Source organism: Chiloscyllium plagiosum, chromosome 37 (assembly GCF_004010195.1).
Source record: "Chiloscyllium plagiosum isolate BGI_BamShark_2017 chromosome 37, ASM401019v2, whole genome shotgun sequence".
In the NCBI taxonomy this organism is placed as follows: Eukaryota; Metazoa; Chordata; class Chondrichthyes; order Orectolobiformes; family Hemiscylliidae; genus Chiloscyllium; species Chiloscyllium plagiosum.
Window position 1 is genome coordinate 2279983 of NC_057746.1, and position 27731 is coordinate 2307713.

Sequence of the window (27731 nt, forward strand, 5' to 3'; positions counted from 1 at the left end):
ACCGACTCTTCGAAAAAGCAGCCCACGCAGACTCAAGCCCAACCCAAGACCGTATCCCACAACCCCACATTTACCACGACCCATATAGCAAGCTTCCATATGCCTCGATACAACAGAAATTTTCCGCATGGCCAATCCAGCTACCTTGCACGCCTTTGGACTGTGGGGAGAAAGTGGAGCACCCGGAGGAAGTCCGCACAGATACGGAGGACGTGCAGATCTCTCAGACATCTCTCAGGGAATCGAACCCGTGCCTGACGCTGTGAGGCAGCAGTGTTAACCACGGAACCACTATGCAATCCCAAAAACGTATTTATTAGAATTATAATTTTCCGTTTCTTTTACTCGTCTATCTGCCTCTGCTTTATCATGCTGGAGAAGGAGAGACAGAGGGGAATAGTGAGAGAATCAGAAAGAGCAGTTCAAGAGGAGCACAAACAAATTTGGAAAGAGGAAAGTAAAAGGGAAGAGAGGGGAAGGGAGTGAAATAACCAAATATAGAGGAGGAAGGGGAAGTAGAAAGGACAACAATGAGGATACAGATGGTGAAAGGGCAAGTCGAAAATGTAAAAGGTAGACATGTAGAACAAGTAATTCCCTGTCACCAGTGCTATCATCCCCTGTTCCCCCGACCGTGTGCCAATTTCCCCTGAGCACCTGCTTCCCGTGCCCCGCCATCCTGTTAATGTGCTGATACGACTACAGCACATCATTGGATGCTGTGGGTGTTCTTCTTCTCATCAGCTATTAAATACATCTGAGGATTCACAAGCCCACACTGCTGTTGTAAGTTTGAAAGTCTCCGAAGATGAAGAATGCTATTCCCACACGAGAAATCTCTGTCAAACATTTACCAGGGGAACTGAGACAGCAGCTGCAATAAGTGAGGTTTTATTCAGATGGGACAGTGACCAGTTTAAATCCCCACCTGATCTGCTGCTCAAAGTCACCTCCGTTTCCCCGGTCAATTTCCCAAGTTTCAGGAAACTCATGTTTCTCCAGAAATATTTGGATTGACTGTGAGAGACGTCAATCAGAGAGCCCACCCACTCTGCCCATTGTCTCCTCTTCCTCTTCCAGAGCTGGTTCACTTCCTACAGGGACTGAAAACCAAGTGAGGAGATGGTGAGTGAAGGAGCAGCTTTTATACAAATTGTATCCCATAATATCCACACCAATCTTCAGGCAGTCTGACTATCCTGTGGGCAATCAGGGTTGGAAATGTCCCTTATGCTGTCTGAGAAGACCCAGTTGAGAGAGCTGTTTACTCGGTGCTTTGTGCTGAACTGTTTGACTGGAGCTGTGTGTTGGATATTGTGTGTGTTTTATTGGAAGCATTTCCCTCTGATTTCCAGGCTGAGTTTTGTTAATGGTTCATTCCTGAATATGAGAAAATGAGGTATAATTATCTGGGAGGCGCAGATTGTCTGAGGATTCTTACTGATTTCCAGTTGCTGCGTTCTGTGTGTGCGCTGGAAGCTTGCCCTTGTCCTGTGGACTGTGAATGGTCAGTGTGTTGAGATCAGGACTTTGCTTGTCTTTTCAAATCCATCCAAGGTGTATCTGTGACCCTATATTTGTAACTACCTCACCGGATATTCCGGAATACTTTACTTCCAGTTAAGTACTTTTGAAGAATGGTCATCTTTGTTATGGTCAGTGTTGTAATGCAGCATGTACACAGCAAATTCCCACAAACAGCTACTTCAGAGAGAGCAGAAGGGACATTTTTTCAGATCTTCTTTCAAGCTTGGGATCTCTTGAGAGTACAACACTCACTGTTTCATTCTGTCATCCTGTTTCCGTATCAGTCTAAGCAAATGCTCAGAGACACAGTATGGGTCTACCTTCTTCATCTATGTTCCAAGCCCTGGAGAAAGAGTGATCACCGACGTACACAAAGACATGAGTTCTCGGTCTTCTGTCGAACAGCAGATTCTGAAGGAATTATATAGTCACTTACAGGGAGCAGCATCCAAATAAGAAAACATCTATGTTGATTGGGTGACTGTTACAATCAGCAAGCATCAACAGTAAAGATTAAACCATCTGGCATTACACAGTAGATGTTCTTCACCTCGTTAAACCATCACCTATGCCTCCAGCACCTCATTGTTTACTGTAAGTTCTCATCTGGTCAAAGTCCTGCTAGTCGAGCCTTTGTCATGGAACCCTAAACTTAACTCCTTCTGTACCTGCTCATGCCTTATAGACTTTCTCATTCCCTCCTTTTACCATTCCATGATAACCCCCTAGATGGCACGACTATCTTCTTCATATGAATCTTACTGCCAGTATTTAAGTAAATTATTGACGCACAACATGCAATGATTATAACAACAAAAATTATATGTCCATGCAGTAGATAGGATCTGCAGGATCCTCCCACATTGAAAAAGTTCACTATTAAAGTTCTTAAATCCACAGTACTTAATGACCACTCCGCCCTTTCGAATTTGAATGTAAATGAGCCAGTTATCCAAAATCTCTCTCGGTAAACTCCAACCTGAAAACAAAATCCAGTCTGTCCTTGCACATCACTCCTTGGAGAAATCTGAATTCTTGGATAAGGGCAGTTAAATACTTAACAAAGCTGATGAGACTTCCATCCTTGCGGAGATGCTTCAGATGGAGGATACCAGCGCATCTGAGCATGAAGTGGAGCAGCTGCAGCAGAAGGGTAGGCGAATGCAGCATTCTTTGCTGCTTCAGCTCTCGCTCTGCTGTCAAATGTAACAAAATCATCTGGCTGTTTTGATGTTAGCTTGATCAGTGAACCTTCATATCCCTTAAATGATCGAAAGAGAAGGTAAAGTTCACGTGGTGTAATGACTGTAGGAAAGCCACTGACAAAAAGCATATGGACCTCCTCCTCACCATTGTTAGCTTCTTCACTTTCCGTGCTCATGACTGGGGAGCTGATTGAATCCGTTGGATCAGATTGTGGAGGGGTGGGCGGTGGTCCGAAGGTGTGCTTTACCTGTGAATGGAGAAACTCTAGAGATGATGATAGCTCCTGAAAGTATCTTTGCATTTCCTCTTTCATTCCTTCCTTGCCGAGGTGGGTATCAGTATGGAGACAGTCACACATTTAACCACACTAAATTGTGTCTGCCTATTTCAACATTCTCAGTTGTCTTGAAGTCTCTTACTCGTTCGCTGTTTATGACATTATCAAGTTTTATACAATCCATAAACTTCTAAATTGTACTGCCTAAACAATTCAGTCATTTATAAACAACAATCAATGGTCCTAGAAACAAACCCTCGGGGGACCTCATTCAGGTTATTCAAAAATTATTTTCCTTTAAAAAATGAATACTTGGCTAATGTGCAAGCTGTCAGGAAAATTATTACAAAAATCCAGAGCAGTAAGAGAACAACAAAATGTTTCCTGTGTTTTAACCATTGAAGAGGCAGTTTCAGTTCAGATTTAAATCTTAAATATCTCAAATCAAATTTCAAACAAATGCAGAGTATATTTTAATATGTTCTCCAAATGAAACTTCCCAAATAAGACAGTCAGAATTACAGAGGTTACAGACCAGGAACTGTGTGACTTTGGTAGAGATCAACATTGTTTGAATTTACAATATGAAGGGGGGCAATGAAGTCTTAACAATAATGGACAGAACTGACACAGCTCAGCCTCAAGTTCTAATATTCTCTAAAATCTGAACAAAACATCAAAATTAAAATGGACTCTACTTTTTGTGAACACTCTGCATTAAAAAGAGACAAAGATATTTTAGTACTGGCTAAAGCATGACCACTGACACAATTGTTTTTTTTAAACAGGCATTGTAGAATATCAAACAAATCAGGGGTTCAAAGTCCCCAATCAATTTGTTTTAAGGTTACATGTTTGATAATTTTAAATGGGTCCTTATGTTGTCTAATATTAATGTAAAAACAAAATCTGCTCTATTACATAGCCCACAAAATACAAATCTCTCGACATCTCAATTCAATGTATCATCGATAGTCACAGGTGAGGTGCTGGAAGACTTGAGATTGGCTAACGTGGTGCCACTATTTAAGAAAGTTGGTAAGGACAAGCCAGGGAACTATAGACCGGTGAGCCTGATGTTGTTGGTGGGTAAGTTGTTGGAGGGAATCCTGAGGAACAGAATGTACATGTATTTGGAAAGGCAAGGACTGATTAGGGATAGTCAACATGGCTTTGTACTTGGGAAATCATGTCTCATAAACTTGATTGAGTTTTTAAAAAAAATAACAGAGGATTGATGAGGGCAGAGCGGTAGATGTGATCTATATGGACTTCAGTGAGGCATTTGACAAGGGAGACTGGTTAGCAAGGTTAGATCTCATGGAATACAGGGAGAACTAGCCATTTGGATACAGAACTGGCTCAAAGGTAGAAGACAGAGGGTGGTGTGGAAGGTTGTTCTTCAGACTGGAGGCCTGTGACCAGTGGAGTGCCACAAGGATCGGTGCTGAGTCCACTACTTGGATGTGAACATAGGAGGTATAGTTAGTAAGTTTGCAGATGACCCCAAAATTGGAGGTGTAGTGGACAGCAAAGGAGGTTACCTCAGATTACAATGGGATCTTGATTAGATGGGCCAATGGGCTGAGGAATGGCAGATGGAGTTTAATTTAGATAAATGCGAGGTGCTGCATTTTGGGAAAGCAAATCTTAGCAGGTCTTATACACTTAATGGTAAGGTCCTGAGGAGTGTTGCTGAACACTCTGTTGCACCTTGGAGTGCAGGTTCATAGCTCCTTGAAAGTGGAGTTGCAGGTAGATAGGATAGTGAAGAAGGCGTTTGGTATGCTTTCCTTTATTGGTCAGAGTATTGAGTACAGGAGTTGGGAGGTCATGTTGCGGCTGTATAGGACATTGGTTAGGCCACTGTTGGAATATTGCGTGCAATTCTGGTCTCCTTCCTATCGGAAAAATATTGTGAAACTTGAAAGGGTTCAAAGAAGATTTGCAAGGATGTTGCCAAATTTGGAAGATTTGAGCTATAGGGAGACGTTAAATAGGCTGGGGCTATTTTCCCTGGAGTGTTGGCAACTGAGGGGTGACCTTATAGAGGTTTATAAGATCATGAAGGGCATGGATAGGATAAATAGACAAAATCTTTTCCCTGGGATGGGGAAGTCTAGAACTAGAGGGTATAGGTTTAGGATGAGAGGGGAAAGATATAAAAGAGACCAAAGGGGCAACTTTTTCCACACAGAGGGTGGTATTTGTGTGGAATGAGCTGCCAGAGGAAGTGGTGGAGGCTGGTACAAATGCAACATTTCAAAGGCATCTTATGGGGATATGAATAGGAAGGGTTTGGAGGGATATGGGCAGGGTGCTGGCAGGTGGGTCTAGGTTGAATTGGGATATCTGGTTGGCATGGACGGGTTGGACCGAAGGGTCCGTTTCCCTGCTGTACATCTCTATCACTCTGTGACTCTAAATAAGGCAAAACAGTTACTTAAAAGGATTTTCTGAACCAGTATTTTAACAAACCAAAATATTTAAATAGCAAATGCTTTCAGTAAGGCATAATTTGTATTGAAACTTCCTTTCTCGACCCAAGTTTTAGTGCAACCTTAATTTCAGTGTTTCTAATTTTTTTCTCACATCCTCTTAATGAAATTACATTTACACCACACGGCGCCGCAGTCCATGCCACTTCCATCCCCCAGAAGAAAGACTCACGGAGTCGAGTCCACAGCCCAGAAACTGACATTCCCACAACAAAAACCTGAACCAAGCTTCCCTAGCAGTTAATGCACTTCACTGTCGGGATTCGAGCGGACCAGCTCCATTTGCTGCCCCTTTTCCTGGTGACACCATGTTGTTCTCAAAGTCCTTCTGCGGAGAGGTGTGTGGGGAATAAAGGTGATAACTTTAAGAAGTACCAAATTTTGTTTAGGTGTTTTTCTTTGAAGTTCCTGATTTCTAACTTTCTTTTTTGCTCCGGAGCATCAAACCTCACTACTAGAGGACTTTAACTCAATTTTACTAAGGGGACTTAAAACCCCTTCTCACTTTACTTCACATGGGGACTCTAACCCCTTTTCTTACTGTGTATGCCTGGGGACCCACACCCCAATAAAAACCTGGGGGCTTGAACCCCAATTAAGTTCAGGGGACTCGAACCCCTGTTTGTCAGCGCATTTACGAAACTGTCTCTCTTGACTGACTGTTTACCGTTCGAGGAGTCCGTAGAATAGAAAGCGATTGAACGAGGAGACCGTTTCCGACACACAGGAATATCTAGACGGACCGAGTTTTAAAATCTTACCTTGTGGGCCTGTCTGTCTCAAGATACTGGTCTTCCGGGTGATCGCTGACACCATCCGATCATAACTATAACTTATAGCGGCACGGTGGCTCAGTGGTTAGCATTCCTGCCACACAGCGCTAGGGACCCGGGTTTAATTCCCGCCTCAGGCGACTGTCTATGTGGAGTTTGCACATTCTCCCCTTGTCTGCGTGGGTTTCCTCCGTGTGCTCCGGGTTCCTCCCACAGTCCAAAGATGTGCAGGTTATGTGAATTGGCCATGTTAAATTGCCCGTAGTGTTAGGTGCACTAGTCAGGGGTGAATGTAGGGGAATGGGTCTGGGTGGGCTGCTCTTCAGAGGGTCAGTGTGGACTTATTGGGCTGAAGGGCCTGTTTCCACACTGTAGGGAATCCAATCTAAATCATAACTATTTGTTTGTACTCCTACCTGTCTCACCAATATTATTGTCCTGTTTCTGTATCAATTGAAACAAACACTCAGAGACACAGTATGGCTCTAACTTCTTCATCTTTATTCTGAGCCCTGGAGAGAGCGCAATCGCCCATGTACACAAAGACATGAGTTCTCAGTATTCTCTCCAATGACAGATTCTTAAGGAATTATATAGTTACTTATAGGGAGCAGTATCCAAATAAGGCAACATCTATATTGATTGGGTGACCGTGACAGTCAGCAAGCATCAACAGTAAAGGTTAAGCCATCTGGCATTACACAATTTTTTATTTCAAAAATATACTTTATTCAAAAAATAATTTGATGGTCTGTACAGTTGGTCATGCCAGACATACGTAAACATGTACATACAGAGATCAGAATTTATCATTTTTATATACACGTCTGTACGTTTATCAATCATATGCCCATATATTTAGCTGAGGCGTCAGCAGAGCCCAGTCCATCTGCATCAATGATACAGTTGAAGTCTCCGGCCAGAATGACCGGCCTGGACGTAGCCAGCAACAGTGGAAGCTGCTGCAGGACGGCCAACCGTTCACTCTTACCCACTGGGGCGTACACATTAATCAGTCTCAGGGGAACATTCCTGTGCATGACGTCAGTGACGAGGAGACGTCTGCCCACCACCTCCTTAACCTCGGAGATGGTGAAGTTGCCTCCTCGCAACAGGATACCCAGGCCGGAGGCGCGGCTATCGTTGCCCCCCGACCAAACTGACGACCCATGGGCCCACAAGCTCGACCATCTCCTGTAGCTGCTGAGGTGCAGTATCCCACACTCCTGCAGGAACAGGACGTCGGCTTTAACGTTGGCCAGGAAGGCCATCGTAGAAACCCATTGCGTAGCCGATTTGATGCTGCGCACATTGATGCTGGCAATTCTTATCCCCATTTTAACAGTTTACGAGGTTAACAGTGTCCATTTGCTGCTGGTCTTGCCTCTCTGGGGTAGCTGTGTGCATCCCTGTGGTGATGGCAAACTGCTGGACCCTCCCAGGGCTGAGGTAGCTGTCCGGCTCCACGCTGGAGCCATTTCCCCGCTCTGGTGTCTTCGGGTCGGGCCCAGGGTCTGCACCGTCCAGTTCTCCAACTGACAGCGGGGCTGTCACAGGGCCGCTGCTCCCAGTTACCTGGAGCTGTGGGCCGGTGGGTATCTCTTGGTTCTCACTGGGTGGGGGGTGGCCTTTACCCGTCCCCTCAGAGGGATCATCTTTTCCTGTTTGGGCGGTGCTGCCCTCCTTTTTCCCCACGGCACTCTGTCTCTTCCTCTGGTGATGACCCTCCTTGCCCCCATCCTCACCGTCGGAAGGGCTGCCTGTATCCTCGTCGTGTAGGTGTCGCTTCCCTCTTTGCTGGGTGGATTTGGGGGCCTGATGAGGTTTCCTCTTCCTGCTTTTGACAGTAATCTAATCCTCTGCCTCCTTTGTTCCCTCCTCTTCCATTTCCTCTGTCTATCTTGAAGGAGCTTGGATCGGCTGCTGCACCTCCCCGCTGTTTGCTGTCTGCTCCGCTACAGCCTGCCCTTCCTTCTGGGTGCCTCCAGACACCGTTCCCGAGTTGTTTTGTGGTACTTTGCTGGTCTTAGGCAGTCCACGGCTCGTGTTGCCACCTCCGGCCATCTGTGCATAGGTGGCGGCCCCTCGTCTTGGGCAGGCCTTACATACACAATAGATGTTCTTCACCTTGTTAACTGGCATTACACAATGGGTATTCTTCACCACGTTAAACCCTTGCCTCCAGCACCTCATTGTTTACTATAAGTTCTCACCTGGTCAAAGTCATGCTAGCTGAGCCTTTGTCATGCAACCCTAAACTAACCCTTTCCCTATCTGCTCATATCTTATACACTTTCTCAAGTGGATTTGAGCTCATATCCTTCCGTTCTTTTAAAAAAATTATTCATGGGAGGTAGATGTCACTGACCAGGCCAGTATTTGTTGCCCGTTCCTAATTGCCCAGATGACAGTTAACCATAGTGCTGTGGTTTTGGTGTCACATGTCAGTCAGCCACATAAAGACAGTGTTTCCTTCCCTAAAAGGCTTTACTGAACCAGAAATATTTTATGACAATTGATGGTCATCACTGAATTCCAGAATTTTCATTGAATTCAAATCCACCATCTGCCATGGTGGGATTCAAAGCCAGTTCCCCAGAACATTACCTGGATCTCTGGATTAATAGTTGAGAGTGTGTTGCTGGAAAAACACAGCAGGTCAGGTGGCATCCGAGGAGCAGGAAAATTGACGTTTCGGGCTGGAGCCCTTCATCAGGCACTCAGTCTTCTGTGCTTTTCCAGTGCCACACTCTCAACTCTGATCTCCAGCATCTGCAGACCTCACTGTCTCCTCTACTGATGTTATTATTGGATCGGCTCCCCTAGAAGTGGGTCTTGAACCTACAACCTTTTAACTCAATGGTGAGATTCATACCTCCTGAACTGGGGTTGTAAGACAATGCAGTCCTTCAACCCTCTAAGATATTTCCATCCGTTCAGTTATAGTTTCTTGAGCATCTGTGATTTTGATTGTTGGCCGTGCCTATAGCTGCCAGAGTCCTTAGCTCTGACTTTTTTTACTGATCATCTTTGTCTCCACATTTCTTTATCCTTCTGCAAGGGTGCTAAATAAATGCACAATGTTCTATATATATTAGAGACAAAAAAAACTGTAGATGTTGGAATCCAAAATCGACAGGCAGAATGCAGCAGAGTCAGGCAGCATCCGAGGAGCAGGAAAATCGACGTTTCGGGTAGGAACCTTTCCTGATGAATACCTTCATCAGAAATCAGAGGCGAGTCATAATCTCGACTCTGATTTCCAGCATCTGCAGTCCTCATTTTTGCCTCAATTCCCTTTAATCCTAGAGGACTCATGTTTCTGTTAGTCCATCTCTCCCTGTCATTCCCCTGTCACAGATCTTCCTTTGTCGTTGTCCCACTCAGTCCTCACTCAAAATTTAGTCCATCTCCCATTTTTCCCAGTTGTGCTGGAAAGTCACCGACCTGAAATGTTAACTCTCTGTTTTTCTCTCCAGACAGATATTGGCTGACCACCTGAGTTTTAAAAGCATTTTCTATTTATATTTCATATTTCCAGTACATGTAGAATTCTGCTTGTTGATGATGATGATGGAGGAGTCTGGGATGTTTCAGATTGATATGATTCAGTGAGTATCACTGCCACTTGACCAGTCTGTGGGGCAGCTCTCCTCACTTGGGAAGTTCTCCTCAGACCTTGGTAAGAGAGACGTTTACAGATTTCACTAGGCTGAGATCATCTTCATCTTATACTGACACGATGTCAGGATTGTTTCGCTCTCTCTCATTTTCCTCTTCTTATTGGATTTTGTATTGTCAACCATGTTGTTTTGAGTTACATGAAGACCAGACCAGATAGTTGTAGCAGGTTTCTTTCCTGGATAGACAATATTTGGGGTTTTAGAACCATATGAAAATGTTAATGTTTTGTTTTGAATCTGTTTCCAAAATGTCTCAACAGTCAATAGATGCGAAGCTGGAGAAGCACAGTAGGTCAGACAGCATCCAAGGAGCAGGAAAGTCCTTGGGGAGGCAGGGGGACCCCAGAAGTATGTAGAAGGAATGGGGTGGGGCTGGAGGAAGGATAGGTGGGATAGTGACAGGTGGATGCCTGAAGGGGGTTATTGTGATTGGCCAGTGGGGAGGGTGGAGCAGGTAGGTGAGTAGGAAGATGGACAGGTGAAGTCAGGTCAGGGAGGTGAGGAGGAGGAGTGGGACTGGACGTGGGATAAGGCTGGGGATGGAGGGAGTTTGAAGCTGGTGAAATCAATATGTGGGCTCCCTACCTCTCCTCAGTCCTGACAAAGGGTTTCGGCCTGAAATGTTGGCTTTCCTGTTCCTCGGATGCTGACCTGCTGTGTTTTTCCAACTTCGCATCTATTGACTCTGACTTCCAGCATCTGCAGTCCTTACTGTCTCCAAATTTTATTAAGTTGTGTTTCACAACATGCAATGGTTGAGCTGAGAGCAATGGCGTGTTTCAAAGGAAATTAGATAAACGAGATGAAGTAAAAAGGAACTGAAGGATCTCTCGATAGAATAAGTGAAGAGGATGAGAGGAGGGTCATGTGAAGTCTAAATACCAGCATGGACGAATTGGACCAAATGGCCTGTTTCTGTCTGTAATTCTATCTCTGTAACTTTTTGGGGTTGGATTTGAGTTCTCAGTCTCTGTATTGTAATCTAGCACCATTATAATTCAGCTGCCATAGCCGGAGATGCATTTATTGAAATGTCTTTTTAAAGGTTTTACCTGAAGATCTCAATCTTTCCCAAAAGCCTGGGCTTGGATTTGATCCTTTCTTCCAGTGCTGTGGCCGATAGCTGAATTTGGGGTGTGGAGTCTAATTGAGTGCAGTGTATCTAATATCCCAGAACAAAACAGAATCTTCAATCGGCTACACTGAACTAATATTTTCCTCAGCTTCTAACACTTCCTGCTCAGTGTGTTTTCTTCAAATAAGCTTGGAAAACAAGTGGAAAAATTTCTAAGTCGCTACAGAATTAACATTTCTTTTTAGTGCTTTGTTATATTAAAGAGATATACACTCAGGGTAAAACAGATCGTCTCCAGTTTAACGCAATCTCAAAATGATTTGATAACCAGTGATGTCCGTGTCCTGTGAATGTATTAACATAAAAATTGTGGAGTAAGCCCTAACAAAGGAGGAGAGGCAGCCTGAGGAAATCATATTTCCTTTTCCTGTTTTACAGAAGGATTGCATCATAAAACACCACAGGATACAGAGAGGATAGACACAACAGAAAGATCTTGACCATCACCCAAGTTACAATGGCCAAACTGTAGGAAGACGCCCAGTCCCTTTCCGGCATTGATTTCACAGTCCAACCTGTGTTCTGCAGTCAGATCAGGGGGGCTTGGACATATCTTCAGATCTAAAATTGGTCAATGGCGTGGAGCTGTCCATCAGAATCAGGTTCAGCTGTGAGCGATTGGTCAGGATGCAGCTGGATAGAAGTGTGAGTTCATCGAGTCTCATGGACCACTAACCCACTCTGAGGTGGGAGGCTGTTCATATGTGAGGAAGGTTCCACCAGGTCATTAAATCTCCCTATAGATAAGGAACATCTTTTGAACAACCAGATGGAAGAAAAACAATTCAAATGTGATGTGTGTGACCAAGACTTCACACGCCTATCGTCGCTTGTCAAACACCAACGCATTCACACAGGGGAAAAGCCATTCATGTGTGAAGTGTGCAACAAAGCATTCTCTGATTCATCAAATCTTCGTGTCCATCTGCGCATTCACACAGGGGACAAACCTTTCAGATGTGAGCTTTGTGACAAAGCCTTCATACAGTTATCGAGCCTGCTGGTCCATCAGACAATCCACACAGGGGAAAAACCCTTCAAATGTGAGCTTTGTGGTAAGGTTTTCTCAACATCTACCAGGCTTTTGATGCACCAAAGAGTTCACACAGGAGAGAAACCCTTCAGATGTGAGGTTTGTGAGATGGCTTTCACCCGATCCTCTGAACTTCTGATACACCAGAGGATTCATACAGGAGAGAAACCCTACAAGTGTGAGTTTTGTGACAAATCTTTCTCACAGTCTTTGAATCTTCGCAGACACCAGCGCACTCACACAGAAGACAAGCCATTCAAGTGTGAGTGGTGTGACAAATCATTCTTTGAGTCCTCAAACCTCTGCAGACACCAACGCCATCATACAGGGGAGAAGCCATTCAAATGCGAGGTGTGTGACAAATCATTCTCAGAGTCCTCAAACCTCCGCAGACACTTGCGCCTTCACACGGGAGAGAAACCATTCAGATGTGAGGTGTGTGACAAATCATTCTTTCAATCATCATATCTCCACACACACCAACGCATTCACACAGGGGAAAAGCCATTCACATGTGAGGTGTGCAAGAAATCATTCTCATACTCCTCGATACTCCGTGAACACCTACGCATTCATACAGGAAAGAAACCATTCACATGTGAGCTTTGTGACAGATCTTTTTCACGGTCATCGAATCTCCGCAGACATCAGTATATTCACACAGGTGGGAAACTATTCACGTGTGGTTTGTAACAAATCATTCTTGCAATTATCGCATTTCCCTGTACACCAACCCATTCACATCGAAGAGTACCGTTTTCGTTCAAAGTGTGTGACAAATAAATCTCTCACATAACTAAACTCTTGGATGCACTAATGCATTCATACAGAGTAGAAGTTGTGCCAAGTTTGTGGCAAATTCTTCACACAGTTACTGAATTCCCTGGGACATCAGACGATCCACACACGGGAGAAAACCTTCAAGTGTGTGACTTATATTAGAACTTTCCTGACATCTAGGAGGCTCTTGATGCAGAAGAGAATTCACCTGGGAGAGAGATACTTCTAATGTGAGGTGTGTGATCAGGGCTTTGCATGATCATTGAAACTGGTGAGAAGACAATGCATTTGTACACAGGAGATCCTGTTCATCTGCAAGGCTTGCTACAAAGCTTTCCACACAGTTATCAATGCTCCTGGTCCAAAAGAGAAGCTGGCTGGGAGTGACCTTTAAAATATGTGGCTTGCAATATTGGAGCAATATTGGTTTAGTTCTGCTGCCTCACGGCGCCAGGAACCTGGGTTTGATTCCACCTTTGGACAACTGTCTGGGTGGAGTTTGGACACTCTCCCCCATCTCTATGTAGGTTTCCTCCATGTGATCTGGTTTCCTCCCACAATCCAAAGATGTACAGGTTAGGTGGATTGGTCATGCTAAATTTCCCCATAGTGTCCAGTAATGTGCAGACTGGGTGGATTAGCCATTGGGAATGCAGAGTTACAGGAAGAGGGTGGGTCAGGGTGGGATGCTCTTCGGAGGATTGGTGTGGACTTGATTGGCCGAATGGCCTGCTTTTCACTGTTGGGAATCTTCTTCAATGATTGATCTTCTTAGGATATCAGTGAATGCAAATTGGTGAGAAACCATTTTGAATCAGCTTAATGACAAAGTTTTTTCACACATTCAGCTTAACCATGATCCATCCATGCACTTCGAAATGGAAGAAATCCTCCCAATGTGAGTTCTGTAATAAAGTCTTCAACATGTGTTAGAACTCCTGGAACATTGCTGAACCCACATGGGAGGCATGTGCCACGATTATTTCTTGTACTCTCTGTCTCTCACCACACACCAATACCAACATTGAACCAGGTCACTTGCTTTCATTGCACTGAGAGATGTCTGTTGTTTATTGTCCAGTGCTCAAATAGGGGAGCTGTCATTCCAAAGCACTGTCTATCTCAGTAGTGTCTGTCACAAACCTCTTCTACAATCAGTCCAGTTGTTTCAACAAAGTCAATTTAACCTTTAACCCGATCACTAAATACCTCCAAAAGAAGATATCAGTGCATATCAACACTCCTGTATAAACTCAGTATCCTTTCAGTTCATGTATAAATCACTCACTGACTTTACTCTGACTAAGAGGACAAGCAGATACTCAGTGTTTGGAAAGGCTTCAGCTTCTGATTGACCAGCACAAGGACCTGGGTGTAGCCATTCCTGGGGTAGTATTGGGGTAGTTCAGTTAGCCTCCATGTCTCTGGTTTGTACAAGTGGAGCATCAGCCAGGAACGTAGTTCCTTATCAGTGAGCCCAGCTGGGAAGTCAGGGGGAGGGCAGGATATATCTTGGCTGTGACAGTCTCCACTGTCTCACAACATTCACTGTTTGGCTTTCCACATGCTGAACAGCCACTTAAACAGAGCACCAGAGGCCGCTCAATGTCTACAGACTGTCCCCCAGGTCAGTGCCTTGAGAATTGGAGGGAATGTGAGAGGACAGCAGCTCCTATTTCTAGAGCACTTTGAATTTGTAAAACATCCCAAAATCATTCAAGGACATGTCATCAGAAGAAAAGTGATATAGAAACAAAAAAAGAGATTTTAGGTGGGGATGACAAAAACTATGGTCAAAGGAGTGTGATATACAGAGGGCAGAGAGATAAAGATTAAAAAAAAGTTTAATGAGGGAATTATAAAGTCAAGAGACTGATGTGGTTGCCAATGATTAGTAAATGAACACACTGTAGGGGGAGTGTACTAAAAACTAGAATTCAAGGAGTACTGAGATCACAGAGGGAGTTGAGGCTTAAGTTGCCAGAGATAAGGAGTGGGTGAGGCCACTTGAGCATGAGTATTTTAAATTGAAGAGACTGGGAAGCAGTGTAGGTCAGTGAGTACAGGGATGGTAGACATGAGAGTTAGAATTGAGAATGCAGATTTTCTTTTAGCTCTACTTTCTGCCAATCTTTGAACCCATGTCCTCATGTTCTGGGTTCTGAATTACTAGTTCAATGAAACAACTATTACATCAACACCTTGCGAAGGATATAATCTAATCAGTCAGTTCAGAGATTTAGCAGAACTGAAGTTTATGGAGGGTGGAAGATGAGAAGCTGAACAGGAGAATAATGGAATGGTCTAGTCTAGAAGCAGCAACAGCATGGATGAGGATTTCAACAGCAGATGGACTAATACAGGAATGGGTGGTGTATGGAACAAGTTGATGTAATCAAGGGGAATATTGACAATCTTTGTGATAAAGAAGGTATGGTACAGAAGCTTGGCTGGAGGTTAGAGAAAATGGCATTGATTTTGGGTTGACAGTGGAGAGGGCAGTGGAAGAATTGGGGTAATTTCTTGAACCTGTTACACCATTCAGTTAGATCGTTGCTGATTCTATCTACCTGCCTTAATCCCCTTTCCTAATAATAAACCTATCAGTTTCCCGTTGAAATTTTCAGTTGACTCTGAACTCTTCAACAGGTTTTCGGGGGACAGTTCCAGGTTAACAGTCCTCTTTTTGTAAAGAAGTGTTTACTGATATCACCCTGAACAGCCTTGCTCTAAGTTTAATGCTTTGCCCCTTGTTCTGGATTCTCCCACCAGAGGAATCATTTTTCTCTACTCTGTCAACTTGTTTATTAATCTTAAACATTTTAATTAGATTACCCCTTTATTTTTGATATGCAAGGGAATACAAGCTCAGTCTGCACAACGTGTCCTCATAATTTAACCTTTAAACCCCAGGAACATTCTGGTAAATCTACACTGCACTTCCTCCAAGGCCAATATATCCTTCTTGTGGTGTGGTGCCCACAACTGAACATATTCCTCCAGATAGGGTTTAAATAGAGCTTTGTACAGCTGGAACATAACTTCCACAAGGACACAGTTGGTTTTAGGGAGGAGAAGGTGTGGGTTATCTTCTCTCTTTATGATGATCCTGGATGAATTAGCAGTTTTGGCAGAGGAAAGCAGGACCACTAATGATTGATGTGATCCAGTCAAATCTGGTGATGGATGGCTAAACTTGTTGTGTAAGAGTTCTGTTCAAACCCTGATCTATTTGACCTGAGAATTTGGAGATTGACTCGGAAGGAGGTTTATTTTGCGAACGGGTGGAGAATATGGATATGAGGGAGTGGTTAAGTCATATTGACAGTTACAGTTACACTGTGAAGACTAGAGGGCCAAAGGACAGAGAGTTGAGAATTAGGTTTATGTTTGTGTGTCTTTAGATTGCATATAGGGTAGTATTGGACACTGCTTTAGGTAATGTGAATTATAGGTATTTGACTAATACCATCGGGAATGTTTGTATTCTTCTGCCTGGGAGGACTACTATCCTCAGTATGGTGAGGGAGTCGGGAGGTGAGTCTCTACAGACCTTCATTCTTTCATCCAATCATATTTGATGTAATAACAGTGCTCACCTTACTGTCCTCCAGAATTCATTTAATGATCTGGGAATGATCTTGGGTCAATTTCAAATATTTTGTTGTTTTTGGATTATTCAAAGCTCAATATTGTGTTGTTGATCTGTTGTGTGAATCTTTATAGATTTATGTCAATAAATTAATTTTTTTTAACCCTCTGATTTGTCAGCATGGTGCGCTCCTATTCACTGAAATACTCAGGGTCCTACAGTAAGTGTCCTGTGGATAGTATATTGAGCAATGTCACTGTAGGTTGAATTGCTTTCTTTTTCAACAAGTTCATAATTTCTAGTTTACAGGAAGCAAGATGTTTCCCAAGAAATATAAAATCATGCGTTTATCAAAATTTTTAAAAATTGAGTTCGTGAAGCCCATCCCTGGCTGCTGTTTGTAAAACAGTCCAGTCAACGAGTTTTGAGAAGATTTGTAGCTCAGGTTGAGGTTTTGGATATGGGTTTGCTCGCTGAGCTGGAGGGTTCATTTTCAGACATTTTGTCACCATACTAGGTAACATCTTCAGTGAGCCTCTGAATGAAGCACTGGTGGTGTAGCCCGCTTTCTGTTTGTATGTTTGCGTTTCCTTGGGTTGGTGATGTCATTTCCTGTGGTGACATCATTTCCTATAGTGATGGCATTTCCGGTTCTTTTTCTCAGGGGGTGGTAAATGGGATCCAAGTCAATATGTTTGTTGATAGAGTTCCGGTTGGAATCCTTTCTACTATGAATTCTTATGTGTGCCTCTGTTTGGCTTGTCCTAAGATGGATGTCCCAGTCGAAGTGGTGTCCTTCCTCATCCATACGTAAGGATACTAGTAAGAGAGGGTCATGTCACCGATTTCTCAGCAACAAACCCAAACAAGCAGACAAAACACCCAGAAACCCTACCCACTCTCCCCTGCATCAAAGACATCTCGGAAATGACTGCCAGACTACTCAGACCCCTTGGCATCATGATAGCCCACAAACCGACCAACACACCAAAACAGCAGCTAATGAACTTGAAAGACCCTATACAGTCAGCAAGCAAATTCCCCTGCTCTATCGCTTTTGCTCTGGAAGTTCCTTCAAGTCCCCATCAAATTTTATTTTAAAACCAGTCATTGCCTCCACTTCCTTGTAGGCTACAAGTACCAGGTTATTACCAATCACACAACACCAGGTTATAGTCCAACAAGTTTAATTGGAAGCACACTAGCTTTCGGAGCGCTGCTCCATCAGGTGGTTATGGAGTGCACAATTGTAAGACACAGAATTTACAGCAAAAGTTTACAGTGTGATGTAACTGAAATTATGCATTGAAATATACCTTGATTGTTTGTTTGTTAAATCTCTCATCTGTTAGAATGACCATGATAGTTTCACTTCTTTCATATTTAAATCACAAATTTTTTTTTAAAATTTACATTCTTAGGTTAACTGTAACAATTGGTGTCAGCACAGATAAGATTTTGAGGTGTTGACGGTGTTGGCCCCCTGTGTTCCCTGTCTGTGCCATAATGTTTAGATTGATTCTAATCTAAAATGAGTGTCTGTGAGAGAGAGTGTATATGTGTGTGTGAGTATAAAGCGTCTAAGTCTGTGAGAGGGTGCATGCGTGAGTGTCTGTGTGCATGTCTGTGTATAGGAGTGTGTGTGTAGTGCAATGGCGGTCACCTGTAGTGTTACATGAACCCAAGGTCCCGGTTGAGGCCCTCCCTATGGGTACTGAACTTAGCAATCAGTCTCTGCTCGGCCACTTTTCGCTTCTGCCTGTCATGAAGTCCGCCTTGGAGGATGGTCACCCGAAGATCCGAGGTCGAATGTCCTGGACTGCTGAAGTGTTCACTAACTGGGAGGGAACCCTCCTTTCTGTTGATTGTTGTGCGGTGCCCATTCATCCGTTGTTGTAGCCTTTGCTCGGTTTCACTAATGTACCGTGCTTCAGGGCATCCTTGCCTGCAGTGTATGAGATAGACAACGTTGGCTGAGTCACATGGTTACCTGCCATGTACAAGGTGGGAGGTGTCCCCATGCGTAATGGTGGTATCTATGTCCACACTCTGATGTCCACACTCTGACATGTCTTGCAGTGCCTACCGTGACAGGGTTGTATGGAGTTGTCCTGAAATCTAGGCAGTTTGCTATGAACAATGATCTGTTTGAGGTTTGGCAGTTGTTTAAAAGCGAGCAGTGGAGATGTGGGGAAGGTCTTGACGAGGTGCTTACCCTCATTGATAATGTGTCGCAGGTCGCAAAGAACATGGCGTAGTTTTTCGGCTCCTGGGAAGTACTGGACAATGAAGGTACCTTGTCGGTTGCAGCTCATGTCTGTCTCCTGAGGAGGTCATTATGGTTCCTTGCTGTGACACATTGGAACTGGCAGTCGATGAGTTGAGTATTGTACCTTATGAGGGCATCCTGAGTATTTTCAGGTGCCCGTCACGTTCCTCCTCATCTGAACAGATCCAGTGTATATGCGTAGGGTTTGTCCATAGGGGATGGCTATTTTAATATGTTTTGGGTGGAAGCTGGAAAAGTGTAGCATTGTGAGGTTGTCTGTGGGTTTGCGGTAGAGTGTGGTCCTGAGGTCTCCATCCTTGCTGGAGATGCATGTGTCCAAGAACGAGACAGATAGTAGAGAATAGTCCATGGTGAGTTTGATGGTGGGATGAAACTTGTTGATGTCGCTGTGTAGTTTTATCAGTGACTCCTTGCCATGGGTCCAGAGGAAGAAAATGTTGTCAGTGTACCTGGTGTATAATGTTGGTTGGAGGTCCTGTGTGGAGAAGAAGTCTTGTTCGAGCCTGTGCATGAAGATGTTTTGGGGTGCAAGTTTAGTCCCCATGGCTGTTCTATGTGTCTGGATGAAGAACTGCTTGTCAAAGGTGAAGACGTTGTGATCGAGGATAAAGTGGATGAGTTGTAGAACGGTGTTCGGAGATTGGCAGTTGTTGGTGTTGAGTACTGAGGCTGTTAATACCAGCCCAGTTGGGGAACACTTCAGCGGTCCAGGACATTCGACCTCGGACCTTCGGGTGACCATCCTCCAAGGCGGACTTCGTGACAGGCAGCAGTGAAAAGTGGCCAAGCAGAGGCTGATAGCTAAGTTCGAATAGGGAGGGCCTCAACTGGGACCTTGGGTTCATGTCACACTACAGGTGACCACCATTGCATTATACACACACACACTCCTATTCACAAACACACACACACACTCCCACACTCACACATGCACCCTCTCACAGACTTAGACACTACACTCACACACACATATACACTTTCTCTCACTCTCAAATCCCCACCCCAAACACATACACACGCACAGACACAAACACACATACATAAAAACCCACATGGACACATACACATATACGTTTGTGGGCTGTATTTGTACTTGCAGAGTTACATTGTACTTTGCTCAAAAACTGCATCCATGTAAGACTCTGTTAACTCATTTTTTAGATTAGAATCAGTCTAAACATTATGGCACAGACAGGGAACACAGGGGGCTAACACCTTTAATATCTCAAAATCTTATCTGCGCTGACATCAATTGTTACAGTTAACCTGAGAATGTAACTTTTAAAAAAAGGTTTTGTGATTTACATATGAAAGAAGTGAAACTATTATGGTCATTCTAACAGGTGACAGATTTAACAAACAATCAAGGTATTTTTCAATGTATAATTTCAGTTACATCACACTGTAAACATTTGCTATAAATTTGTGTTACAATTGTGTCCTCCACAACCACCTGATGAAGGGGTGGCGCTCCGAAAGCTAGTGCTTCCAATTAAACCTGTTGGACCATAACCTGGTGTTGGGTGATTTGTAACTTTGTCCACCCCAGTCCAACACCTGCATTTCCAAATCAGGTTATTACCTTTCACTTTAAAAACCCATCAAATATGGTTTGTAAAACAGCAGCCTGGAAGCTGGTACCAACCACAGAAATGACCACGGCTCTGGGTGAGAGTGGTGAGTTTCTACTAATTGTGCTTGTTTGAGATGATTTCAAATTACAGCCAGGGATTTTGAGCGTTCAGGCACAGCCTACAAGCTAATAGTTTAGTTCAGTTGTGTCATGTCAAGTGAAGGAACACTCAAAATTATTAAATGTAGGCTTCATATTATTAGCTCAAAAATATGGTGTGGAGCTTCTGCTTTAATTCTCTTTTCATTTACGGCAGAATTTAAATTCTGCGGATAGATCTAAATGTAATGGAACACTCGGAGTAGAGGTCACGAGTTTTATGGAATCGCTGCATCCTTAAAATGCTGAGAGTAATTGGTCACATTGTTCCCTCTGAACAGCATCAGCGCACAGCCGCTCCAATGTCCTGCACATGGCGATCGGCCTTGTTTTCCAATTTCGGAACTCGCTGCCAAGCACGGACCTCAAAGACATGTGCAGGCGGTAAGACAATGAGAGGGAACATTCCTCACATGGTATTGAAGGTCGCCTGAGGAGACTGACAAGAGCTGTACTTCCTCTCCTTCGTGGTGTGTGTATTGGCCGTATGAATATACTCCATGTGAACCTACTCACTGGATTATCCCACAACGCTTTCATTGACAGACATCACATGCATATCTGGGGAAGGTGATGGAGCTAATGGTTAGCTTGGTTACGGACAAGGTCCATCCCTTCCTTCCCTGGCTGATGTCTCCATTTCAGGCAGCACACACTGAGGGGGGGTTGTTTATTCAGACCGTGTGTCTCTGAGGCAGCTCACCAAGAGAAACGAATGGGATGCTGAGGAATTGTTTCAGTTCCGAGTTACACCTTGGAATGGATCACAGTGTTCCCCAGAGAAGGGGAATGGCAAGAATCATCTTAGTGTTACGCTGACAAATATCGCTCTGTTTAGACAGAGGAGCCCAAGAAAGGTGAATGGGCTGGGTCATCTTAGGACGAGTGAACATCCTAGTGAATGTTGAGCTTCAGAAACTTCGAGCTGAAAGAAGTGATCCTCTAGAGAAGTTAACCCTTGCAGTTGTTATGGCTATCAGACATCAATTCATGAAGCACCTCCATTTCCTCGGTCAGTTTCCCAAGTTTCAGGAAACTCACGTTGCTCCAAAAATATTTGGATTGACTGTGAGAGACGTCAATCAGAGAGTCCACCCACTCTGCCCATTGTCTCCTCTTCCTCTTCCAGAGCTGGTTCACTTCCTATAGGGACTGAAAACCAAGTGAGGAGATGGTGAGTGAAGGAGCAGCTTTTATACAAATTGTATCCCATAATACCAAGCTTCAGGCAGACTGACTATCCTGTGGGCAGTCAGGGGTGGAAATGTCCTTTATACTGTGTGAGAAGATCCAGCTGAGAGAGCTGTTTACTCGGTGCTTTGTGCTGAACTGTGTGACTGGAGCTGTGTATTGGATATTGAGTGTATTTATTGGGAGCATTTCCCTCTGATTTCCAGGCTACGTTTTGTTGCTGGCTCATTCCTGAATATGAGAGGGTGAGGAGGAGGTCGGGTTTAATCATCCGCTTGATATTTTTGAATATTGAAAACACTTCTGTCTGCGTTGAACTCCAACATGGTTAAGAATGAAATAAAACAGAAAATTCTGGAAAAGCTGAGCAGGTCAAGCAGCACCTGCAAGGAGAGAGAAATAGGTTTAAAGTTTTCACCATGACTGGGATAAGTTAAAGTTAAATGAAGTGTGGGTGGGACAGGTGAAAGACAGGAGACATTGAATAACAGACATTATTGGTTCAAAGGCAAATGGGGCAAAAAAGAAACAAAAGATGGACCAAGAGCAGGTGCTGTGGACTGAAAGAACAAATAATATAACAAGCAAAGAAAAGGAACAAAAGGGGACAGAGTTTACGGTCTGAAATTGTTGAATTGAATATCAAGACTGGCTGATCAGATGTATTTAACTGCAACAATGCAGTTCCTGTTTCCAACACATCTGTTCTAATGATTCAACCCTCCACAACATAATTTTCCTCAATTGAAGACTCTGCCCCACTCCCAACATTAGGATGATAGAACTCAATAGTGAGTTCCATAATTTCCGGCTGTGAACTGTGTTTCCCAGTTTGTTTCATTTTCTTTGCTTGTTTGTGTTTGTTCTTTCAGTCAGCAGCATCTGCTCTCAGCAATCTTTTGTTTTTTTTCTTGCCACACGTCCATTTCTTTTGACTCTGGAGGATTCACTTTCATGTAATTCAATCTTGGATGTCTTACCCCCACCTCTATCACAATCCTTCTTTCTATCCCACTCACTTCTCATTTAAAACCTATTTCATCTTCAACTTTCCCCATGATAAAAGGTCGCAGACCTGAAATGTTAACTCTGTTTCTCTCTCTTCATAGATCCTTTGAGTTTTAAATGCATTTTCTGTTTTTATTTCATATTTCTAGCATCCACAGCATCCTGCTTATCAGTGGTAACAGTGGAGTCTGGGATGTTTCCAGATTGATGCAATTCAGTGAGTATCACTGCTACTTCACCAGTCTATGGGGCAGCTCTTCTCACTTGGAGACTTGTCGTTAGACCTTCGTAAGAGAGATTTTACAGATTTCTCTGGGCTGAAATCACCTTCAGCTTATTTTTACATAATGTCAGGCTTGTCCAGATCAATCTGATTTTCATCTTATTGTTGGACTTTGTGGTAATTTCATCATTGTTTGGTCAGCTACTTCAAAGGGCAGTTTAGGGTCAACCATGTTGTGTGGGACTGGCGTCACATGTAGACTAGGCAAACCAATGGTAGTTGTGTCACTTCAATTTTGAATCATGTCGACAAATTGCAAGATTTATTAAATTGCATTTCACAACATGGAGTGGCTGCGTGTTACAAAATGGCGGTGAACCCTTCTGTTAATTAAACCAAACGCTTAGAAAAGCTCACCTCGCCTTGTAATCTGTTAAAATATGAGCAACAGAAACTCCTAAATTCCACTATTTAAAGAAAATAATATCAATTTATTCTTTAACTCTCAAAGTGAACATTAACCAACAACTATTCACAACTCTAAGCCTCCCACTTTCTCTTAACTGCTTATTATCTGCCTCCAACTCTATAACAATATACTGTTCCAATAAAATACTTATTTAAATTACATCAACTCAATTTCAAAACCACACAGTGGCTATCGTCTTCTTCCGGCTGAAGATCTCCCTGGGTCATCATCTTTCTTTTACTGCGAATATATTTCGTATGAAAAGGTACCTTTGATAGAGAGTGCTTCAATGGCAGTTGCTCTGTCAGACTTTCAAAATGCCTGCCTCAACGTCAGATTGTTTCATTGGTTCGATGCTGGCAAAAAAAACACTAAGTTCAAACTTGATTGGGTTTTAGTATTTTGGGCATAATTTAAACTGATTAGTTAAATTCAAATTGTTGTCAAAACAGCAACCAACTCAGCTATCTATTTCACAGCTAAATGTTACATTTTTTTCAATTTTCTAGTGCAGTCTGAGACTGCTCTTGTAAGCTCTTAGTGCAGAACAGCATTCACTCTCTCTTAAAGGTATAGTTCATGCCTTCAACTTCATAACATGAAATAAAGAGCAGAGATTAGAATAGATTAGATTCCCTACAATGTGGAAACAGGCCCTTTGGCCCAACAAGTCCACACCGACCCTCCGAAGATCAACCCACCCTGACCCATTTCCCTCTGACTAATGCGCCTCACACTATGGACAATTTAGCAAGGCAAATCCACCTGACCTGCACATCTTCTGGATAGTAGGGGAAAACTGGAGGAAACCCACGCAGACACTGGGAGAATGTGCAAACTCCACACAGACAGTCACCCAAGGAATCGAAACAGGGTCCCTGCTGCTGTGAGGCTACAGTGTTAACCACTGAGCCACTGTGCTACCTATTTTTCTACTTATCTTTAAGGAAAACCAGATAGGCAGATGAAGTAAAAAGGAACAGAAGGATCTGCTGATAGGGTGAGAGGAGATTCACGTGAAATATGAACACTTGTATGGACAAATTGGATCAAACTGCCTGTTTCTCTCTATAATTCTGTTTGTAACTTTCCATAGTTGGATTTTAAGTCTCAATCACTGGATTAGTAATCCAACACCATAGCACTCAGTTGCCACTCCTGAAGACACACTTATTGAAAATATCTGTTGAAAAGTCTTTAATGCCTCTTTTAAAGGTTTTACCTGAAGGCCTCAGCCCTTCCCAAATGCCTGGGCTTGGATTTGATTGTTTTGACCAGTGTGGTGGCTGACAGCTAAATTTGAGATGTGCAGTCTGAGCGAGTGCAGTGTATCTAATTTCCTAGGGTAAATCAAAACCTTTCAATCAGCTACACTAACCAATACTTTCCTCAGCTTCTCCCACTTCTTGCTCAGTGTGTTTTTTTTGGCAAAATAAATGAGAGAAGTTTCTAAATCTCCATTGAATTAATGTTTATCCTAAGTGTTTTTTAATATTAAGGACATATTCTAAGGGTTAAACTGGTCTTCACCATCACAACATGCAGTCATTGCAATTTGGAGCATGTTTTACACTCCGCTTTTCGGTCTTTCCCTTATGGTGCCTAGGAAGATGGGGTTATGGGTGGAGAAAAGAAAGTAGCCACATTGTTTGCTCCTGATCATTATCTAGTCTCCTTGCCAGAAACAAAGGATGTGTGACAGTCAAGTGAAGAAAAAGAGGGGGCTTGCATCTGATTCTGCCACATAGGGCAATAGCAGACTGGGACTCATTGTGGAGTCAGCCCTTTCAACAAAGCAAAGCATAGGAGCTGGAGGAAATCATGTTTCCTTTTTCTGTTTTACAGAAGGATTGCACCGTACTACACTAGAGAATACAGAGATGACAGACTTTGCTGATAAATCCTGACCATCACCCAAGGAATAACTGCACAATTGTGGGAAGATATTCAGTCCCTTTGAAACATTGATGAATAACTAGAAGATTGGAACAGTAAATCTGTCAGGTTAGGGGAAATTTCATTATATCATCAGATCTGAAACTATCAGTGGTGTGGAGCCTTCCATCAAAGCGAACCATTCTGAAAATGTAACTATGGGCAGTCGATCAAGGAGAGGCTGGGAAAGGTGTGAGCATCTCTAAGTGTGGAGAGCGTTTGAATCATTCATTGAGCCTCATGAACCCCTGACTCATTCCTGCAGTGAGATCGTGTTTATGTAAGAGGCTTGTGAGGAGGGTCCCATGATGTCTCAATATTGTCCAACACCTAAAGTGCATCTTTTGAACTGAGCCATGGAAGAGAATCTATTTGAATGTAAGATATATGACCAAGATTTTGGACAAGCCTCGAATCTCCACACAGATGAAAGCATTTATAGTGGGGAGAAGGCGTTCTCATGTGAGGTCTGCAATAGGTCCTTCTCGCAGTCATCAAACCTCCGTGTACACCAACGCATTCACACAGGGGAGAAACCATTCACGTGCAGGATTTGCAGTAAATCGTTTGGATATTCATCAACACTCCGTGAACACCAACGTATTCATACCGGCGAGAAACCATTCAAATGTGAAGTTTGTGACAAATCTTTCTCCCGATTATCGAACCTCCGACAACACGAGCGTATTCACACTGGGGACAAACCATTTACGTGTGAGATTTGTGACAAATCATTTTCATGGTTGTCGAACCTTCATGAACACCGACGCATTCACACAGGGGAGAAACCATTTACATGCCAAGTCTGCAACAAATCATTCCCATATTTAATGAACCTCCGGGTTCACCAACGCATTCACACAGGAGAGAAACCATTCACCTGTGAGGTGTGTGACAAAGCTTTCACACAGTTATCACACCTGCTGGTCCATCAGACAATCCACACAGGAGAAAAACCCTTCAAATGTGAGGTTTGTGATAAATCTTTCACAACATCGACCAGGCTTCTGATGCACCACAGCATTCACACAGGAGAGAAACCCTTCAAGTGTGAATTCTGTGAGATGTCTTTCACACAATGTTCTGAACTTCTGACACACCAAAGGATTCATACAGGGGAGAAACCCTTCAAATGTGAGATGTGTAGCAAATCCTTCTCACAGTCATCGAATCTCCATGCACACCAACGTATTCATACAGGGGAAAAACCATTCACATGTAAGGTGTGCAACAAATCCTTTTCCCGATCCTCGAACCTTCGCGCCCACCAACATATTCACACGGGAGAGAAACCATTCACATGCAAGGTGTGTGACAAATCATTCTCCCACTCAATGAACCTCCGTGTACATCAACGTATTCACACAGGGGAGAAGCCATTCACATGCAAAGTGTGTGACAAAGCATTCACCCAATTATCAAATATTCTGAGACATCAAGCAGTTCACACAGGGGACAAACCCTTCAAATGTAAGGTTTGTGATAAAGCTTTTACAACATCGACCAGGCTTCTGATGCACCACAGCATTCACACAGGAGAGAAACCGTACAGATGTGAGAGTTGTGAGAAGGCTTTCACCCAATCTTCTGACCTCCTGAGGCACCAAAGGATTCACAAGGAGCACAGTCGATTTAAGTGTGAGGTGTGTAACAAGGGCTTTGAACAATCATCAAGCCTGGTGTGTCACCAGATCATTCACACAAGGTAGTACCTATTAACGTGCAAGTGGGTAGTAAAGCTTCCACAACATCTTTACGCTCCTAGGCTATCAGGAGATTTACATGGGGAGAATCAATCAGGTAAAATGTTGTGATGAGTACTCAGTCCTCTGATCTCCTGAAGCACCAGAAAATCCACATTGTGAGGAACCTTTCAGGTATGAGATGTGTGACAAATCTTCCACACATCCACCAAAACATACACACACGCGTACATTTCCCCTGACATGAATGTGTGTTCAAGAAGTGAGCCAGCTGTCTGGAGTGGATATGGGTTAGAACTGAACCCAGCTTTAGTTGGGAATGTGAATTACAGAAGATCCCCTTCAAGTGATGGGTGTTTGACTAATACCACGGGGAAAATTTGTACTCTCCTGTCTGGGGGGACTACTATCCTGAGTATGGGGAGGGAGTGGGGATGAGCCTCAACAGACCTGAGTTCCCTCAGCCCATCATATGTCGATGTAATCACAGTGTTCACCTTTTAACCAGGCCCTATACTCTTCCAAGATTCATTTCATATTCTGGGAAAGATCTTAAGTCATTTTTAGTGCATTTAGTTTGGTTAAATATTGTTCAATATTGCTGTTCCTTAATCTTCTGTATAGATTTTTAACTCTCAATAAATGACATTTAACATTAGCCAAACTACCTGATGTG

General features: G+C 43.4%; 1 protein-coding gene across 4 annotated transcripts; it reads left to right on the forward strand.

Annotated features, from left to right (window-relative positions):
• The first annotated feature begins 1104 nt into the window (after positions 1-1104).
• Positions 1105-27731, forward strand: LOC122541593 (zinc finger protein 271-like). Of its 4 annotated transcripts, XM_043678447.1 has the most exons (4): positions 1105-1125; positions 9823-9963; positions 11478-12796; positions 25881-27731. In XM_043678447.1, exons 3-4 carry the CDS (start codon positions 11869-11871, stop codon positions 27059-27061), a joined length of 2109 nt encoding a protein of 702 aa, XP_043534382.1. In that variant the 5' UTR covers positions 1105-1125; positions 9823-9963; positions 11478-11868; the 3' UTR covers positions 27062-27731. The 4 variants fall into 4 exon arrangements, with proteins under 4 accessions (XP_043534382.1, XP_043534378.1, XP_043534380.1 ...); XM_043678443.1 differs by lacking the exons at positions 1105-1125; positions 9823-9963; positions 11478-12796 and adding exons at positions 21666-21700; positions 22875-23013 and having other exon boundaries at positions 25263-27725; XM_043678445.1 differs by lacking the exons at positions 1105-1125; positions 9823-9963; positions 11478-12796 and adding exons at positions 21666-21700; positions 22875-22942 and having other exon boundaries at positions 25263-27725.